This window comes from Rutidosis leptorrhynchoides, chromosome 10 (assembly GCF_046630445.1).
Source record: "Rutidosis leptorrhynchoides isolate AG116_Rl617_1_P2 chromosome 10, CSIRO_AGI_Rlap_v1, whole genome shotgun sequence".
NCBI classification, from domain to species: Eukaryota; Viridiplantae; Streptophyta; class Magnoliopsida; order Asterales; family Asteraceae; genus Rutidosis; species Rutidosis leptorrhynchoides.
The window spans coordinates 323,191,225-323,206,051 of record NC_092342.1 but is presented as its reverse complement, the minus strand read 5'-3'; the positions used below and the strand labels follow the sequence as shown (position 1 = coordinate 323,206,051).

General features: G+C 32.2%; 2 protein-coding genes across 2 annotated transcripts; one reads left to right on the top strand and one right to left on the bottom strand.

Annotated features, from left to right (window-relative positions):
* Positions 1 to 743: 743 nt before the first annotated feature.
* Positions 744 to 7,108, bottom strand: LOC139873486 (oligouridylate-binding protein 1B-like). The gene is made up of 12 exons (XM_071861416.1): positions 6,891 to 7,108; positions 5,151 to 5,212; positions 4,717 to 4,819; positions 4,492 to 4,568; positions 4,351 to 4,412; positions 4,127 to 4,214; positions 3,971 to 4,046; positions 3,835 to 3,865; positions 3,528 to 3,647; positions 3,344 to 3,429; positions 2,401 to 2,577; positions 744 to 1,404 (listed from the first exon to the last, which is right to left on the bottom strand). Exons 1-12 carry the CDS (start codon positions 6,999 to 7,001, stop codon positions 1,117 to 1,119), a joined length of 1,281 nt encoding a protein of 426 aa, XP_071717517.1. The 5' UTR covers positions 7,002 to 7,108; the 3' UTR covers positions 744 to 1,116.
* A 2,334-nt stretch (positions 7,109 to 9,442) lies between these two features.
* On the top strand, positions 9,443 to 13,192 carry LOC139872850 (pollen receptor-like kinase 3). The gene is made up of 2 exons (XM_071860782.1): positions 9,443 to 10,886; positions 12,335 to 13,192. The coding sequence occupies exons 1-2, from the start codon at positions 9,566 to 9,568 to the stop codon at positions 13,048 to 13,050; spliced, it is 2,037 nt and encodes a 678-aa protein (XP_071716883.1). The 5' UTR covers positions 9,443 to 9,565; the 3' UTR covers positions 13,051 to 13,192.
* Positions 13,193 to 14,827: the final 1,635 nt, after the last annotated feature.

Sequence of the window (14,827 nt, the reverse complement as noted above, 5' to 3'; positions counted from 1 at the left end):
GCATGTCTCTAGAGTCGTTCTTGTTCTTAATTGTAAATTTTTTATATTAATATATTTACCGGGTGAATACGCTTTACCAAAAATACAAAAGAAAAAAAAATAAATAAAACAAACAAATTATATAGATTGTTAGATTATTATATTAGAAGGTTATATTTTATTGAAATTATTCATCAATTTTTTTGCCAAGCTTGTTTTACAACATTTGGGAAAACAATTATATGATGTTATACATTACGTAGTATTAAATTATTGGAAGAAGCTTGTTTTAAACATTGTGTTGTAGCTCAACTGGTAGTGGTCTGCCTCTTTTAACGAGAGGTCGAGAGTTCGATTTTGTTAGGCTGCAACATTGCACTCAATGTTATATGAACACGTGAGTGGTTAAGTAGTGAAATGTCAGGAGTTCGATTCCGCTGGGTTGCTACATTGCACTCAATGTTATATAAACGCGTGTGTGTTTAAGTCCCCTAGGTGATCCCGAACTGATGTCCAAAAAAAAGTTATTAAATTATTAAAAGTTTAATTTTATTAAAGTCATTCAATTTTTAACAAGTTTGTTTTTACAAAATTTCTCATAAAGTCATTTATAAAATTATCATGGTGAATATTACATTGCAAAAATGTTTCCACACTTCTTTTAAGCGCCATGTTTTCACTTCAATTTGCAACTACAAATCCAAAAATAGCCACAATCATAATAGATTATAATACAAATAACTCAAATCTTCACGGAAGCAAGATTAGAAGAAAATAAAGGTAGATATGAATAACTTTTAGCCAAATTTTGTCGTTCGGACGCATTTTGTAGCACAGTTATAAATCATGCCATCAAGGGACAGATCAGGCAGATTCCCCCGTTATTTATCGGGCCAAACAAACAAACACCGTCACTCGTTACATAAACAAACAAACAGGCATCCAGTCACTATCATTAACATACATCATATGTATTCATACTCATAGCAACCATATATAAGTAGTAACAACATCGGGATAAACATAAATGGAAAAAAGTAACAGAAAAAAAAAGTAACAGAAAAAAAAGGACGAACAGCAGAACGCCTTCTAGAAATGCAAACAACAGAAGCATGCAATAACGCCACGTAATCACACTCACTGATAATACATGAGTTGTTGGGCAGCAGCAACATTCTGCAAACCACCATCATAAATAGCCTGGCTAGCTCCAACACCACCCATACTCATACCCATAGTTGCAGGTTTAAATGGATGATGATGTCCTTGAGGATGCATAAGCCCATGCACACCTGCCATCTTGCTTATTGCTAGTTGTCGTTCATATGCCAACAAATCAGCAGCCGACAGCATTGGTGCAGGTGCCGGTGGTGGAAGGGGGTTTGAAATTGTTCCTGGAGGAGTTGGCTTGCTTCCCCAAGAGCACTAAATTGCACACAAAACAATTTTTAAAGTTAGGGCTATTCAAATATTCTATAAACAAGTTCAATAGATATATAGCAATTGTCCAACAAAAAAGTTGTCTGTTTTGTTGAAAAGAATGAAATGACGTTGTCATTCAAGGTATACTGTCTGGTAAGCATTTGATATACATTAAATAAATGTCCCCTTCATTGTGAAGTAAGTTCAATTAAAAAGAAAGATACTATTAAGGGTGTGTTTAATAACAAAATGATTAAGGAGTTGAATGGTTCAAAATCTGAATGATTCAAAGATTGTGATTGATTTTGGTTATATGAACGACAATAACATGTTTGATAATCATTCTGAATGAACTCAATGGAATGATGTAAAATCAATGTATAACTTTTTAAATGATTAAATAAAAAGAATATAATTGTTTGATAAATGTTATGCATATCATTTAAGGAGGATAGTAAAGGAAATTGATTTGTTGAATGTTTAAGAGAGTGATTCAACTTTGAATGGTTCGACAAAGATTGTTGAATGGTTTAGCATCATTTGTCATTTGTCATTCAGATGCCAAAGACAAACAGAATGCTCAACATTCAAAACCATTCAATTAAGAGGCAAACAAATACACCCTAAATGACTTTTGTTATCAAAATTTCACAATGTATGCAACAATGTGAATGCCTTCATTTTTACTTTCAAAGTCAAATTCATATATCAATATGAAGTATTAAGCTTACAGTTGAAAATAATATATAATATATATAATATAGTATATTATAATATAATAATAATAGCAATAATAATGATAATAATTTACGATAAATAAATATATAGGACTAAAGATCAAACAACTATTAGATTAAAAAAAATACATTTGAATTGTTTTGGAAGATAGAAGTTCAAATGAATATACTTTTTTATTTCCCATACCACATATTACTTGGTTAAGAAGATCAATACAAGTAATAGATAAGAAGATGGTTACAAGATGAACAACATACGCACCTTAATTGGTTTACCGTAAAGAATGGATTGGGTATTTCCCATTTGAATGGCCAAAGCAGCCTCAGCATGGTTATTGTATCTCACAAACCCGAACCCTTTATCAGGCTGCACCCGCACTTCCTCAATTATACCAGCACCAAGTGAATGGAAATGGCGATGAAGCTCAAGCTGGGTAACCTGTAAATTTTGGAAAATTCGCAAATTCATATCTATCAGTAACCAGATATGAAAATTTCTACTTACAATTTACAAGAATTGCAGTGATGATAAGGGGGTGTTTGCAGCTAGTAATAAAATTATTAATCTGATAGTTGCGTATTTCAAGTCATATCGAACTGGTATTTGGTATTAAATGGAAGTACTATTATACCATGACTTCATCCTAAAGGATTAAACCTGCTTTAACTACGCATTTCCTTTCACCAAACAACCCCTCACAGACATATACCATCTTGACATCACACACATATAGCCAATGTTGAAAAAGACGAGAGACGGAGACGAGTCGATCAGAACTTTAAAAGGTAGAGTCGGTCAAGACGGGGTAGAGACGTATGTTGACCAACGTTGACTTTTAAATGAAAATATATTAAATATAAATATTTAAACATAAATATTCTATCGTTGGTAATAAATGGGCTTGCGATTTTCGTTTAAACTAGAACAAGTCCCGATAAAAGATCAACTTTTGACTGATGTTGACCGACTTTGACATGACATTTAGCATTGACCGACTTAATTAGACATTTTTGGGCGAAACGGGACGGACAAGTCACCAAAACGCCGCAACTACCATTTGCAAATTGCAACCATGCATATAACTTTTGGACATTAAAGGAAATACTAAAATAACATGCAAAACATCAAGAGTTTGTTTATGGCTTTGAACATAATCATCGTATAACCATATGTACATATATAAAAACAAAAATACTGTTCTTACTTCAGGAGCAAGGTTGCCAACATAAACAGTGGTATACTGTGGGTTGTTCTCAGGAGCATCACCGTTAACAGGCTCCTTACTATCCTCTGCAAAATAAACATAGTATTAGAGTAAAAAAAAAAAAAAAAAAAGAACTCAAAATGACAGATTTTGAAATTCTTATTTGTACGCTAGTACTGCGTACCTGAAGAACCATTTGTAAGCTCCACCACACTTTTTGAATCAGAGGACGGTTTTTCATCACTAGTACCAGCACCTTTAGTAGCCCAATTGCAACGTATCTGTCTACTGCCAAGCCACTTCCCTGATAATATTAAAACACAGGACCATATAGATATGTGGATGTAGATATAGTGAAAAGAAGTAAACTGAAACTCACTATTTAGTTCCAGATGAAAATAGCTAATTTCAAATACTACAATTTAATAAGTTTGTGGGCATATGAATTGTAAAATAAATAAGAAAAAACGAACTTCTAACAGATGTCTTACCAGTTACATCATTTATAGCACTTTGAGCATCCTGAAAAAAAGGTCACATTCACTTTCAGATAATAATGATACTGTCTGTGCACGAATACAGTAAGGATGACAACGTAATCTTCCTGATCAGTTATCAAATAAATACCTGTTGGTTCCGAAAAGAGACAAAACCAAAACCTCGTGAACGTCCAGTTTTCTGATCCCACATAACCCTTGCATCCCTGTAATATGTATCAGAAAAAAAAATGTATGAGCGTTTGTCTATGTGTGAGTGAAAAACAGAGGAAAGAGAAGTACTCACGAACAACTACTATAAACAGAGAAGCATGCAAACAGCATTGCATCAGTAACTTCAGGGCTAAGATCACCAACAAATATGTTAAAGTGACCTGCAAACCAAAAGTAAAAATGGCATGAGAATACATGATTATAGTTACACACTTACACCCAGTGACAATTATTCAAAAGCTTTGTGACAAAACCTAACTTTCACAAAGATTATTCAATATGAAGATATAAGCCTACCTGATGTGTCCTCCCTTTGTCCACTGGCATATGCCCAATTAACTTTAATAGGTTGTCCAAATCTGACAATAACATTTAAATTTCTAAATTAAGTGATGAAGAAAGGGAGAAAAGCAGCACATAACTATTGAAAACACTTACAAATGCCTCCCGTTTAGAGATAATATAGCGAGTGCAGCTGATCTACGATCAAAGTAGTGAATGAACCCATAAGATGACTGCACAGAAGATATAAGAACATGAAAACCTTTTACAAAATAGCTAAGCGAGAGAAAAAAACGTGTCATAATTCAGCATATTTTCCAGTTCCAATCTTGAAATTGATCATATGTGAGCTCGAACAGATGTATTCATACTAACTAATACCTTATCTTTTCTTATGAGTTTGCATCCTTCAACAGGACCAGTACTAGCAAATACTTCCTGAAGAAGTGGTTCAGTCACTTGTGTATGAACGTTCCCAACATACCTGCAATTTCTCATAAATAAAAAACATATTAACTTAACAAATAACAAGAATAAACATATTTAGCTATGCAAATAATGCAATATTCCCCAGTTTCCTTTACACATAAAACAAACAACCACCCTACATTTGACACTATGCATACTTATACTTACTACAAATATAAGACTGTATTTTAGAGAAAGAGAAATGCAAATGTTTTAATATAGGGTATATAGCTGTCTAAACTACACAGAGTTAATTAACAGGAGCATATCAAGGCTTTTGTCATGTTCAAGCATGCAAATTAAATAGAAAAAAAAAGGGAACTAAAAATTGTCTGTAAACCACTCACACACTGCGGCATGTATTTGGATCAAACCCAGGAGGCAAATTTCCACTTGGGATAGGCTCAATCTGCAAAATAAAAAAGTGAAAAAAAAGAAAGAAAAAAGGGACCAAAAAGGCAATCTAAAAATAATAAAAACCCCAATAACAAGATTAAATCAGGTCCTAAGAGGAGAAGGTAAATATGTAGAGAGATCCACCAGGAACTACACACCATCACCAAAGAAACACACTTAAAACAAATAAATGGTTCACACAATTCCCTTATATAAGCTTAAAAGGTACATGTACATAAAATGTTTTTCATAGTCTATTTATGTATTTAAAATCACATTAAAAAGATTATGATTAAGGACTACCATGAAGAACAGACAATTGCAATGCAAAACAGGTGAAACCAATCAAGAAACTTAAGACATTAGAGCCAAGAGCCCAAGACTAAACTAAACGCTGCCCGCCTAAACTTGTTATTATTAATAAATTGACTTTTGAGAAGCAATGAATCACGCACAAGAGCTTTGTGTGGCAAAAAAATCAGAACTTGCACATTAGCCGACATAATGCCTTGTGTGCAAGTAAACAGTTGACTATAAGACAATAATACAATCACTCGACCCCATATCTCCCAAATATGAACAAAAGCTCAGGGGATATTAGCATCAGTGTGCCTAATTTACAGCAGAAATGGTTAAATTAGGCCCCCTAATACTTAAAATAGAAAACAAAACACACAAGCCATAAATCTAAGAGGACTAACAAACACCCACTAACACCCACTATGAGGCAAGGGAAAAGTTTCATGAGCATAACTCTAATGAAAGTAGTCTTATCATTGCACCTTTTTTTTGGGTAAAGGGTTACCCCGGCGAAGCTTTTATTAAAAATAATAAAAGAATAGATGGTACAAATACGCACTAGAGCTATAAGCGCACCCTATAGCAACAAACACATCCAACAGCGCAAACAAAGAATTTAAGAATCATGATGTGCATGTAACATGTTCATATAAAAGTGAACATTTCAAGACTAAAAATTCGCAGATTACAAAGGCTACAAAAAAATGGAAAGGAAAACACGTATTCAGTCAGAATCCAACAAGTATCAGCTCAACTCCAAACAAACGATTAACAACTAACTTCATACAATCATATCAGATTCATATTCATATAGTTATGGAATTTAGAATAAAATTTCGCAAAATTCAAACTTTTGACATAATCATGATGTGCATGTAACATGTTCATATAAAAGTGAACTATTCAAGACTAAGAATTCGCTGATTACAAAGGCATGTATATACAAAAAAATGCAAAGGCTCAGTCAGAATCCAACAAGTATAGGCTCAACTTCATACAATCATATCAGATTCATATAGTTATTAATTTAGGATAAAATATCGCAAAATTCAAACTTTTGACATACTCCGTAGTTTATATGACAGTCACATACTTTTTTACCAACTAAAATAAATTTAATAAAATTAAAATTACTTTTTAATATAAATATAAAGATAAGTATTGAGACATGACAACAAATTCACCAAATAGACCTACACATTAATTAAACTCAGCAAAAAAAAAAAAAAAAAAAAAAATCTAATTTCAAAAAAATTCATCGTAAATAACAAAAATTTACGGGCACAGCGATCATAATTCAGTAATCAATCAACAAAATGATCTTTCTAAGCTCGCAAATGATATTATATATATAGATATATATCGCATAACATTAATGATTGTATAAAAACCTGTGGAGGTGCTAAAAGGCCAGGATGATATAACGATTGTTGTTGAAGGAGAGCTTGTTGCATCAAAGCTTGTTGTTGTTGTTGTTTCAGCCTTAGATGTTGATTTTGCATTCTTTTCAAATTCTTCTTTTTATTATTATAAATAATAAATAAAGTATTGAAATTGATTAAATTTGTTGTGTATCGAATTTGGGGGTTAGGGTTTCAATCGATTGAAATAAGACCGATATGGAAATAAATAAAATGAAGGGGGATGAGAGTACCAAAACAATGAAGATAAGTTTAGAAATGTAACTGCAATGGTCCTTGGACTATTGTAAAACTGCATATTTAGACCAAACCATCCTAAATGTCATGTGTATAAAAACTTCATAGTTTAGTTTATATTTGCTTGATAATAATAATAATAATGTTAATGTTAATATTAATATTAATATTAATATTAATATATTAAATATTAATATATCGGCCGATACAAGATTTTATTCGTTAAAGTTATTTTAAGAGAAAAAATATCATTATTTAGACATGAAATATTTTACTTGAGCATGGTAAAAGTTATGGTCATAACGTACTCTTCTCATAACTAATTAACTTTGAAATTGATTTTTTCGCTATGTCAATTGTTAGAATGTGTACAAGATACTATAAGAGTTCAATATCTCAATAGCAACTTTGTCTAAAGCTTCGAATGAAACTTCATATTCAGTACAATAAAATAACTTTTGATTATATACTTGTTTTCTCTAATAATGCACGTGACCTTTATATGTTGATTGTCAAACTTAATGGCATAAATGATAATATTACACATATTAAAATCAGGTGAAGAGTGGTACTAATTTTTCTTAGCATTTTTAGGTCAATCTTTTCAAAGTTTGTCATATAAACTCAATTTGTCCATTTAAATCAACCCAAAGTAATGATCGACAAAACATAAAGTATCAAAGTGTGTTTTCCTTTTCTGAAATAGAACTTTCATGTTGGGATAATATAATACTTCACATTGAATAAAAATATAAAATTTATTTACATACTTGAAAAGAGACATGATATATTCATATCCATATAACTTTTACAAATATTAATGCAAAATTGAAGTGATCTAATAAATTAAGCATATAGATATAGATAGATGAGAAACTACCGAAATTTAGTTGATTAAAACATATCACATGTCATTTTGTAATTCTTTTTGTAAATTTTGTACTTGTAGCAATATGTTATAACATTGAGTTGTAGCTCAACTGGTAGTGGCCTGCCTCTCTTAGCGAGAGGACGGGAGTTCGACTCTGCTGGGCTGTAACATTGCACTCATTGTTATCTCTGACCTGAAGTATCCACCCAGGTCGCCTTTCGCTTAGTGCGGGGGCAGCGGGGATGAGGGTTTTACCGGCCATGCCCTCAGATTGGTCCGGGTTTCCTCCGAGGCAGTAGTTAGGGGCGGGTTATGCAACTACGGGAGATGAACGCGTGAGTGGTTAAGTCCCCGTGGGTGATTCCAAACTGATGTCCAAAATAATAGCAAAATGTTATAAACTTTTACGTGTTGAAACGTATCGTGAGGGTTATCCTAAGTCCGACTTGACTTGAAAAAATATAATGTATGTGATCCAAGTGCATAATATTATAAATATTACCTTACATCATAAATTCAATGTGACCAACTAAAGAGTAATAATGTTTGTCCTTTTACCATGTTCTAAATTGCTGTCTTGGCCATTTTCAACATGTTCATTATGTATTTATCTGTTCCTTCCCATTTGTTCCATTTAAGATGTCTGAGTAGAATTGAATGATAAAACCCAGTAGGGCATGGAATAATACCAATCAAATAAATGCTTGATTTAATCATGAACACGTTCATAGTATACAACTCGATCATAAAATGGACTTTGTGTCATTATGAAATGGTTATTATAAAGTGAGTTTACGCTTTCGTCGCTTTTCTAGATGAATGTGAATTGAAGCAAATTGAATATCATGCTTGATTTTAGTGTGAACAATAATTTTAGCGTAATTCGAATGTTACCGAGGGTTTAAATGAGTAAATGAGTAGATGAATAAAGTTTTTTTTTTTTTTTTCAGACTACTAAAGAACAATAGTATTTAATACTAAGACGTACGTGATGTATTAAGGTATCTCGTGATCATTTACGACTCTTTTCTTAGCCACCTCAAAACATGCATTAAGTGAGGTTTGAACATGAGATCTCTTGGGAGGAACTCAGTGCTCATATAGTTTATTTATTTATTATTTATTTTATAATTCTTAATTCTTAATTGTTTTTAACAAATAATGCTATGCTATTAATTAAAGTGAAATGTTTTCGTTAATCAAACTCTCCTACCGAATGAAAAAGATTGTGAATGTAATTGTGAATGTAGATGAAAAGGGTATAACACATGATGATGTCATTATATCCCAACATTCAATTGTTGGCCTATTTATATCCACCATCGAAAAATAACGGTTCATATATAATTGAGTTGGTCAAATACATATAAGCTTTTTTCATTCTAAACCACTCTTACATTTTACCAAACATTATCACCTACACCATAATCACAAAAACACCAAATTTTCTGCTCAAACTTTCATTCAATTTGCCAATGGAAAAAAACATCAAATTTTTCTCTTTTCTTTTCTTTTATTTCTTTTGGCTAAGAAGTACATGGCCATTTCTTTTAAACCACCATCATTTTTGTTGTACATTTTCTTGATCATATTGTTTCCATTGTTTGTGAATTCTTACATGACTGATGCAGATGCTTTACTTAGAATCAAACAATCATTAAAAAATCCTCAACCTCTTGATTCTTGGAAATTTGGAACGATACCTTGCGACGATGTAATAAGATGGGTCGGGCTTATTTGTAACAACGGGCTCGTTACTAATCTTCATCTTCAATCGATGAGTCTTTCGGGCAATCTAGACATGAATGCACTTTCACAAATGGCGGGCTTACGAATTCTATCTCTCGAAAACAACTCGTTTTCAGGCCCGATCCCCGAGTTTAATAAACTAGGATCATTAAAGGGTCTTTACCTTTCGTTAAATCAATTTTCGGGAAAAATCCCATCGGATTACTTCAACTCGATGACATCTTTGAAGAAAATTTGGCTTGATGGCAACCGATTCATGGGCAAAATCCCTGATTCGATTGCAGATCTCCCAAATCTTGTTGAATTACATCTAGATCACAACCAGTTTTCGGGTACAATTCCAGCAATTAGACAGAGAAGTTTAAACTCGGTTAACTTTTCGTATAATAACTTGACTGGTGAAGTCCCACCCGGTTTGGCAAAATTTGATGCAAATTCTTTCGAAGGAAACCCCGGTCTTTGTGGCGCCAGATTCGGAAGAACGTGTGACAAGTCAAAACAAAAGGACCCGTCTAAACCGAGCGAAAAGTCATCTAAAAAGTCTCTAAACGTAGGATATGCACTAATGGTGGTGAGTTTGTTAATTTTTGTTATAATGGTTGTTGGAATATTTTTTTTGATGAGAAAGAAAAAGGATAATTCTGAGAAAATTGGAATTATGGAAAAAGATAATATTGAAGGTTCAGTTGGTTTAACTATATGTAATATAAGTAAGCCAGAAGCTATTCCGGGTCAGAATAGCTTTGGGACGGGTCAAACGACATTGATATCTAGAAACAAGGGGACAGGTGTCGATTTAATGTTGTTGAACAACACAAAAGGGGTGTTTAGGTTGTCGGATATTATGAAAGCGGCTGCAGAGGTGCTTGGAAATGGGATGTTAGGGTCTTCGTACAAAGCCAAAATGTCGAATGGGATGATTGTTGTGGTTAAACGGTTAAAAGAATTGAATGTGGTCGATAAAAATGGGTTCGAAGCTGAGATGATGAGGCTAGCCAGACTGAACCACTCAAATATCTTGACCCCAATCGCGTGTCACTATCGTAAACAGGAAAAGCTCTTGATTTATGACTACATTTCGACTGGAAGCTTACTTTATGTACTACATGGTAAGCAGTTAAACATTTCACGTTTACATTTGGTCCCGTTTTGGACATATTTTAGTTGGTTGTAAAGCCCTCTTCACGACTACAAAATCGATAAATACTTATCGATATATGTCACTTGATTATATATTACATAGTTTCCAAAGTTGGTAAAGAACCGATTTTTTTACATGTTTTCCAACAATTTAAAAGAAATTACGCTATAAAAGATAATATAGAATTAGTAGTCTGAAATGATTATCTATGTTTGCACTTTGCAGGGCTATTGTGTAAATTTTATGGGTCATGTTCAATTAGTAAAAAGTTGGTCTCGTATACAAAAGTTATGTATATGTGTGTGTGTGTGTATATATATATATATATATATATATATATATATATATATATATATAGTGGTAGGATCAAGAGGGAAGTAACCAATCGGGGGGAAGCAAAAACTTTTTTTTTTCGTTTTTTGAAAAAACTTTGTTCACGAACATTATAGATGGGATGAAAATATGAACATTTAGTAGAGACACTTTGTGATAAATGTTTTTATTTTGGCGGAAAAATGCTCGAAGAAGTAATATATAACAATTATCGTGTTTTTCGAGCGTATGTTGAGGTTTTAGCTATTGGGGTTTAGATATTAGGGTTTAGATATTAGGGTTTATAGGGTTTAGATATTAAGGTTTAGAAATTTAGGGTTTAGGGTTTAGATTTAGGGTTTAGATTTAGGATTTAGATTGAGTTTTTAACACGAACGGTTTAGAGTTTAGGGTTTAGGGTTTAGGGTTTGGTGTTTTGGGTTTATGGAATAAACCCTAAACCCTAAACTTTAAATCGGGCTAAATTTTACTTCACAAAACATGAAAAAAAACGTTCATATTCTTCACGAACAATATTATCTTGAATGTTATTTTTGTCGATCGTTTTCCCACCTAAATAATAACATTCATCACGAAGTGTCTCTTCTAAATGTTCATATTTTCGTGTGATCTTGATGCCGGAAAAAAAATTCCAAAAAAACGAAACAAAAAATAAATTTTGCTTCCCCCGATTGGTTACTTCCCCATTGATCCTGCCCATATATATATATATACACACACACACACACACACATATATATATATATATATATATATATATATATATATATATATATATATATATATATATATATATATATATATATATATATATATATATATATATAAAAGTTCATTGATACTAGAAAAATGTATATAGTACTACAGTCAACCAATACAATGATAATCAACTTTTTAACTTTAAAAACCTTATAAATAAATGGACCATAGATATCTATTATTGGATTATACTTTTTAAACCCCTTTGAATTTCGACGCCCCAAAATTTTGCCATATATGATTGATAACGCATAATCATATAATTACTCTGAAAATTTGATTCCAAATATCATACTTACGACCGATGTGGTTCAAATGTTTCAGGCGACAGAGGAAAGAGACACGCAGAGCTAAAATGGAATGCTCGTTTAAACATCATAAAGGGAATATCACACGGATTGGGCTACATTCACACACAACTCGTCAATCTAGACTTACCTCACGGGAATCTAAAATCGAGCAACATCCTACTTAACCATAATTATCATCCTCTACTAGTAGATTTCGGTCTACATCACATGATCAACGGTAATCACGTTGCAAATGCATTAGCAGCCTACAAAGCTCCCGAATCAGTAAAAAAACATCAAGTTTCTCCTAAATGCGACATTTATTGTCTAGGAATCGTCATTCTTGAAATCCTAACAGGAAAATATCCTTCACAATATGTTAAAAAAGGCCAAGGTGGTACGGATTTAGTACAATGGGTGAAATCAGCTATGCAAGAACAAAGAGAAGTAGAGTTGTTAGATCCTACAATTACAGGATCTGGTGATAAATATATATGTGAAATGAAGAAACTTTTACATATTGGTTCACGTTGTACGGAAAGTGACCCTGAAGCTAGGTTAGATATTAATGAAGTTATTAATATTATAGATGATATTCAAGGTTGCGATGAGAATATGATTCAAACACATTCATCATTTGATATTGGTTATGATGATGCCACAAGTACGATAACAGGAGTAACAGATTCTTCGTATGTTTCTATGGTACCAGAATCTAGAACTAACAACGACGAATCAGCTCAAAGATAGTAGTATTGATTTTCGTGTATCTTGATTCAACTTACATTTAGCATTAGGCATTGGGATTAAGTATGTGTAGTTAGATTTTGTATCCTTTTATTTTATAGGTACTATTACAGGTGTTTTTTAGCGGATAGTGATTTTTAAGAGATTTTGCCTAGCGGGTGATTTTGTTTTGCAGGTACATTGAGCTACGAAACATGGTAAAAAACATGTTGAACAAATGAGCTTTGTGGGGCCAAACTAACAGGCCAATATTAGCTAGTTGTGTAATTCACATGTACCCGTGAACTAGGCCCATGTGTGTTGACACCTATAACAAGTGGTTTACATAAGAAATACTCAACATACCCGTTTTAAAAAATGACATTGACATAAATGTCTTTTATAATGATCAATCACAATTCACTAAGAAAAGTAATTTGTAAAATTGGTCTCGCAGTCGCAATGCAAGTGGTTATGTGATATTGAAAAATGACATGATTTTCAGTCATGAAAGAGAAATTTAGGTTGCAAATATAAATTTTTTGGTAATTAACGAAGGTTTCCGATCATGCAATGTAATAATGGCTCTTGTGATTTGCGTAACGGAGAAAAATTTTAACACGCTAATTGTACGAACTATCTAGCGATTTGTGAATTGTGATCTGCATTTAAAGGTATAAATGTGTAACTAATTGATGTGTTATTTATTCAAAATTGATTAGTTTTACCTCATATTAATGCTTAATTTTTAACAAATTTGAAATTAAAATTCTACATAGAAAGTTATAAGCAGTCCAAATAAGTTTAAAGGTCAAAATCAATAAGAATTGTCAAAAATGAAGGTAAATGAGACTAGTTGTTTTTTTTGTTTTTTCTTTTTTTTTAAACAAAAATTTGGAACAAACTACCTTAGTACCATCATATTTTCAACAAATGTGTCTAAAATTTACACGATTTAAGAAACATGTGGTCAAGATCGAGAAATCTTTTATTTGAGGTTATTCGAAAATAAATAAATAAAAAAGGTCTTGCAAATGGCCTTTGCGATTTGTGAATGTCAATGACCCAAAAATTCGAGCCATAACCTACAAACTTTCGTTCATGACCACGAAATTCATGTTATTCGCAAATCGCAAAGGCCACTAAGATGTACTTTAAACGTATATATGAGGGTTTATTGAAAATAAAAAGAAAAACGACTAAAATGGTTATAATAAATAAAGAAATAGTTTGTGAGGCTGGATATCGTTTTTGGCTTATTAAATGACAAAAGATTGAGAGAGATTTTGTATATAAGGGGGTAATGCATTCAAAGGGGAATTTTGATTAATTTCCTATTTTAAAAAGCATAATAAATACTCCGTAATATGAAAATGAAAAAATTACGCCGTTACTAGGTTTGTATATATTTTCATGACAACACTTAAACTTTATTTTTTGCATAGTTGGTACCTAAATTAAGCTTAAGTTACGTGGTTGGTACCTAACCTAATGTCCGTTAGTTTTTTAAGGTTAACCTCTCACATGTGCCACGCATTTGAGGGTAACGTCATCCAAATAATTCTTCTGATACATAGAAAAGGATTACATTAAACCTTAAGTTAACTTTCCACTATCTCATTAATCCCTTATAAGTTAACTTTCCATAAACAAAATTCTAAATTTAAATACCAATTTTCAACAGTCAATAATTACATCAAACATACATCAATATACCACTAGTCCACCATCCTATTATCTGTAATCCATTGTAATCGTACTAAATATTATAAAACATATGTTAAGATTTTATAAGTTTTGT

Bases quoted from the DNA above. Each gene is read 5' to 3' on its own strand.
- LOC139873486 (XM_071861416.1), bottom strand. From the start codon at position 7,001: ATGCAAAATCAACATCTAAGGCTGAAACAACAACAACAACAAGCTTTG. The intron at 3,866-3,970 runs GTATTTATTTGA...CCTTTTTTTCAG, and splicing joins TCTCTTTTCGGAACCAACAG to GATGCTCAAAGTGCTATAAA. The intron at 3,648-3,834 runs GTAAGACATCTG...TAATATTATCAG, and splicing joins TGCTATAAATGATGTAACTG to GGAAGTGGCTTGGCAGTAGA.
- LOC139872850 (XM_071860782.1), top strand. From the start codon at position 9,566: ATGGCCATTTCTTTTAAACCACCATCATTTTTGTTGTACATTTTCTTG. The intron at 10,887-12,334 runs GTAAGCAGTTAA...CAAATGTTTCAG, and splicing joins CTTACTTTATGTACTACATG to GCGACAGAGGAAAGAGACAC.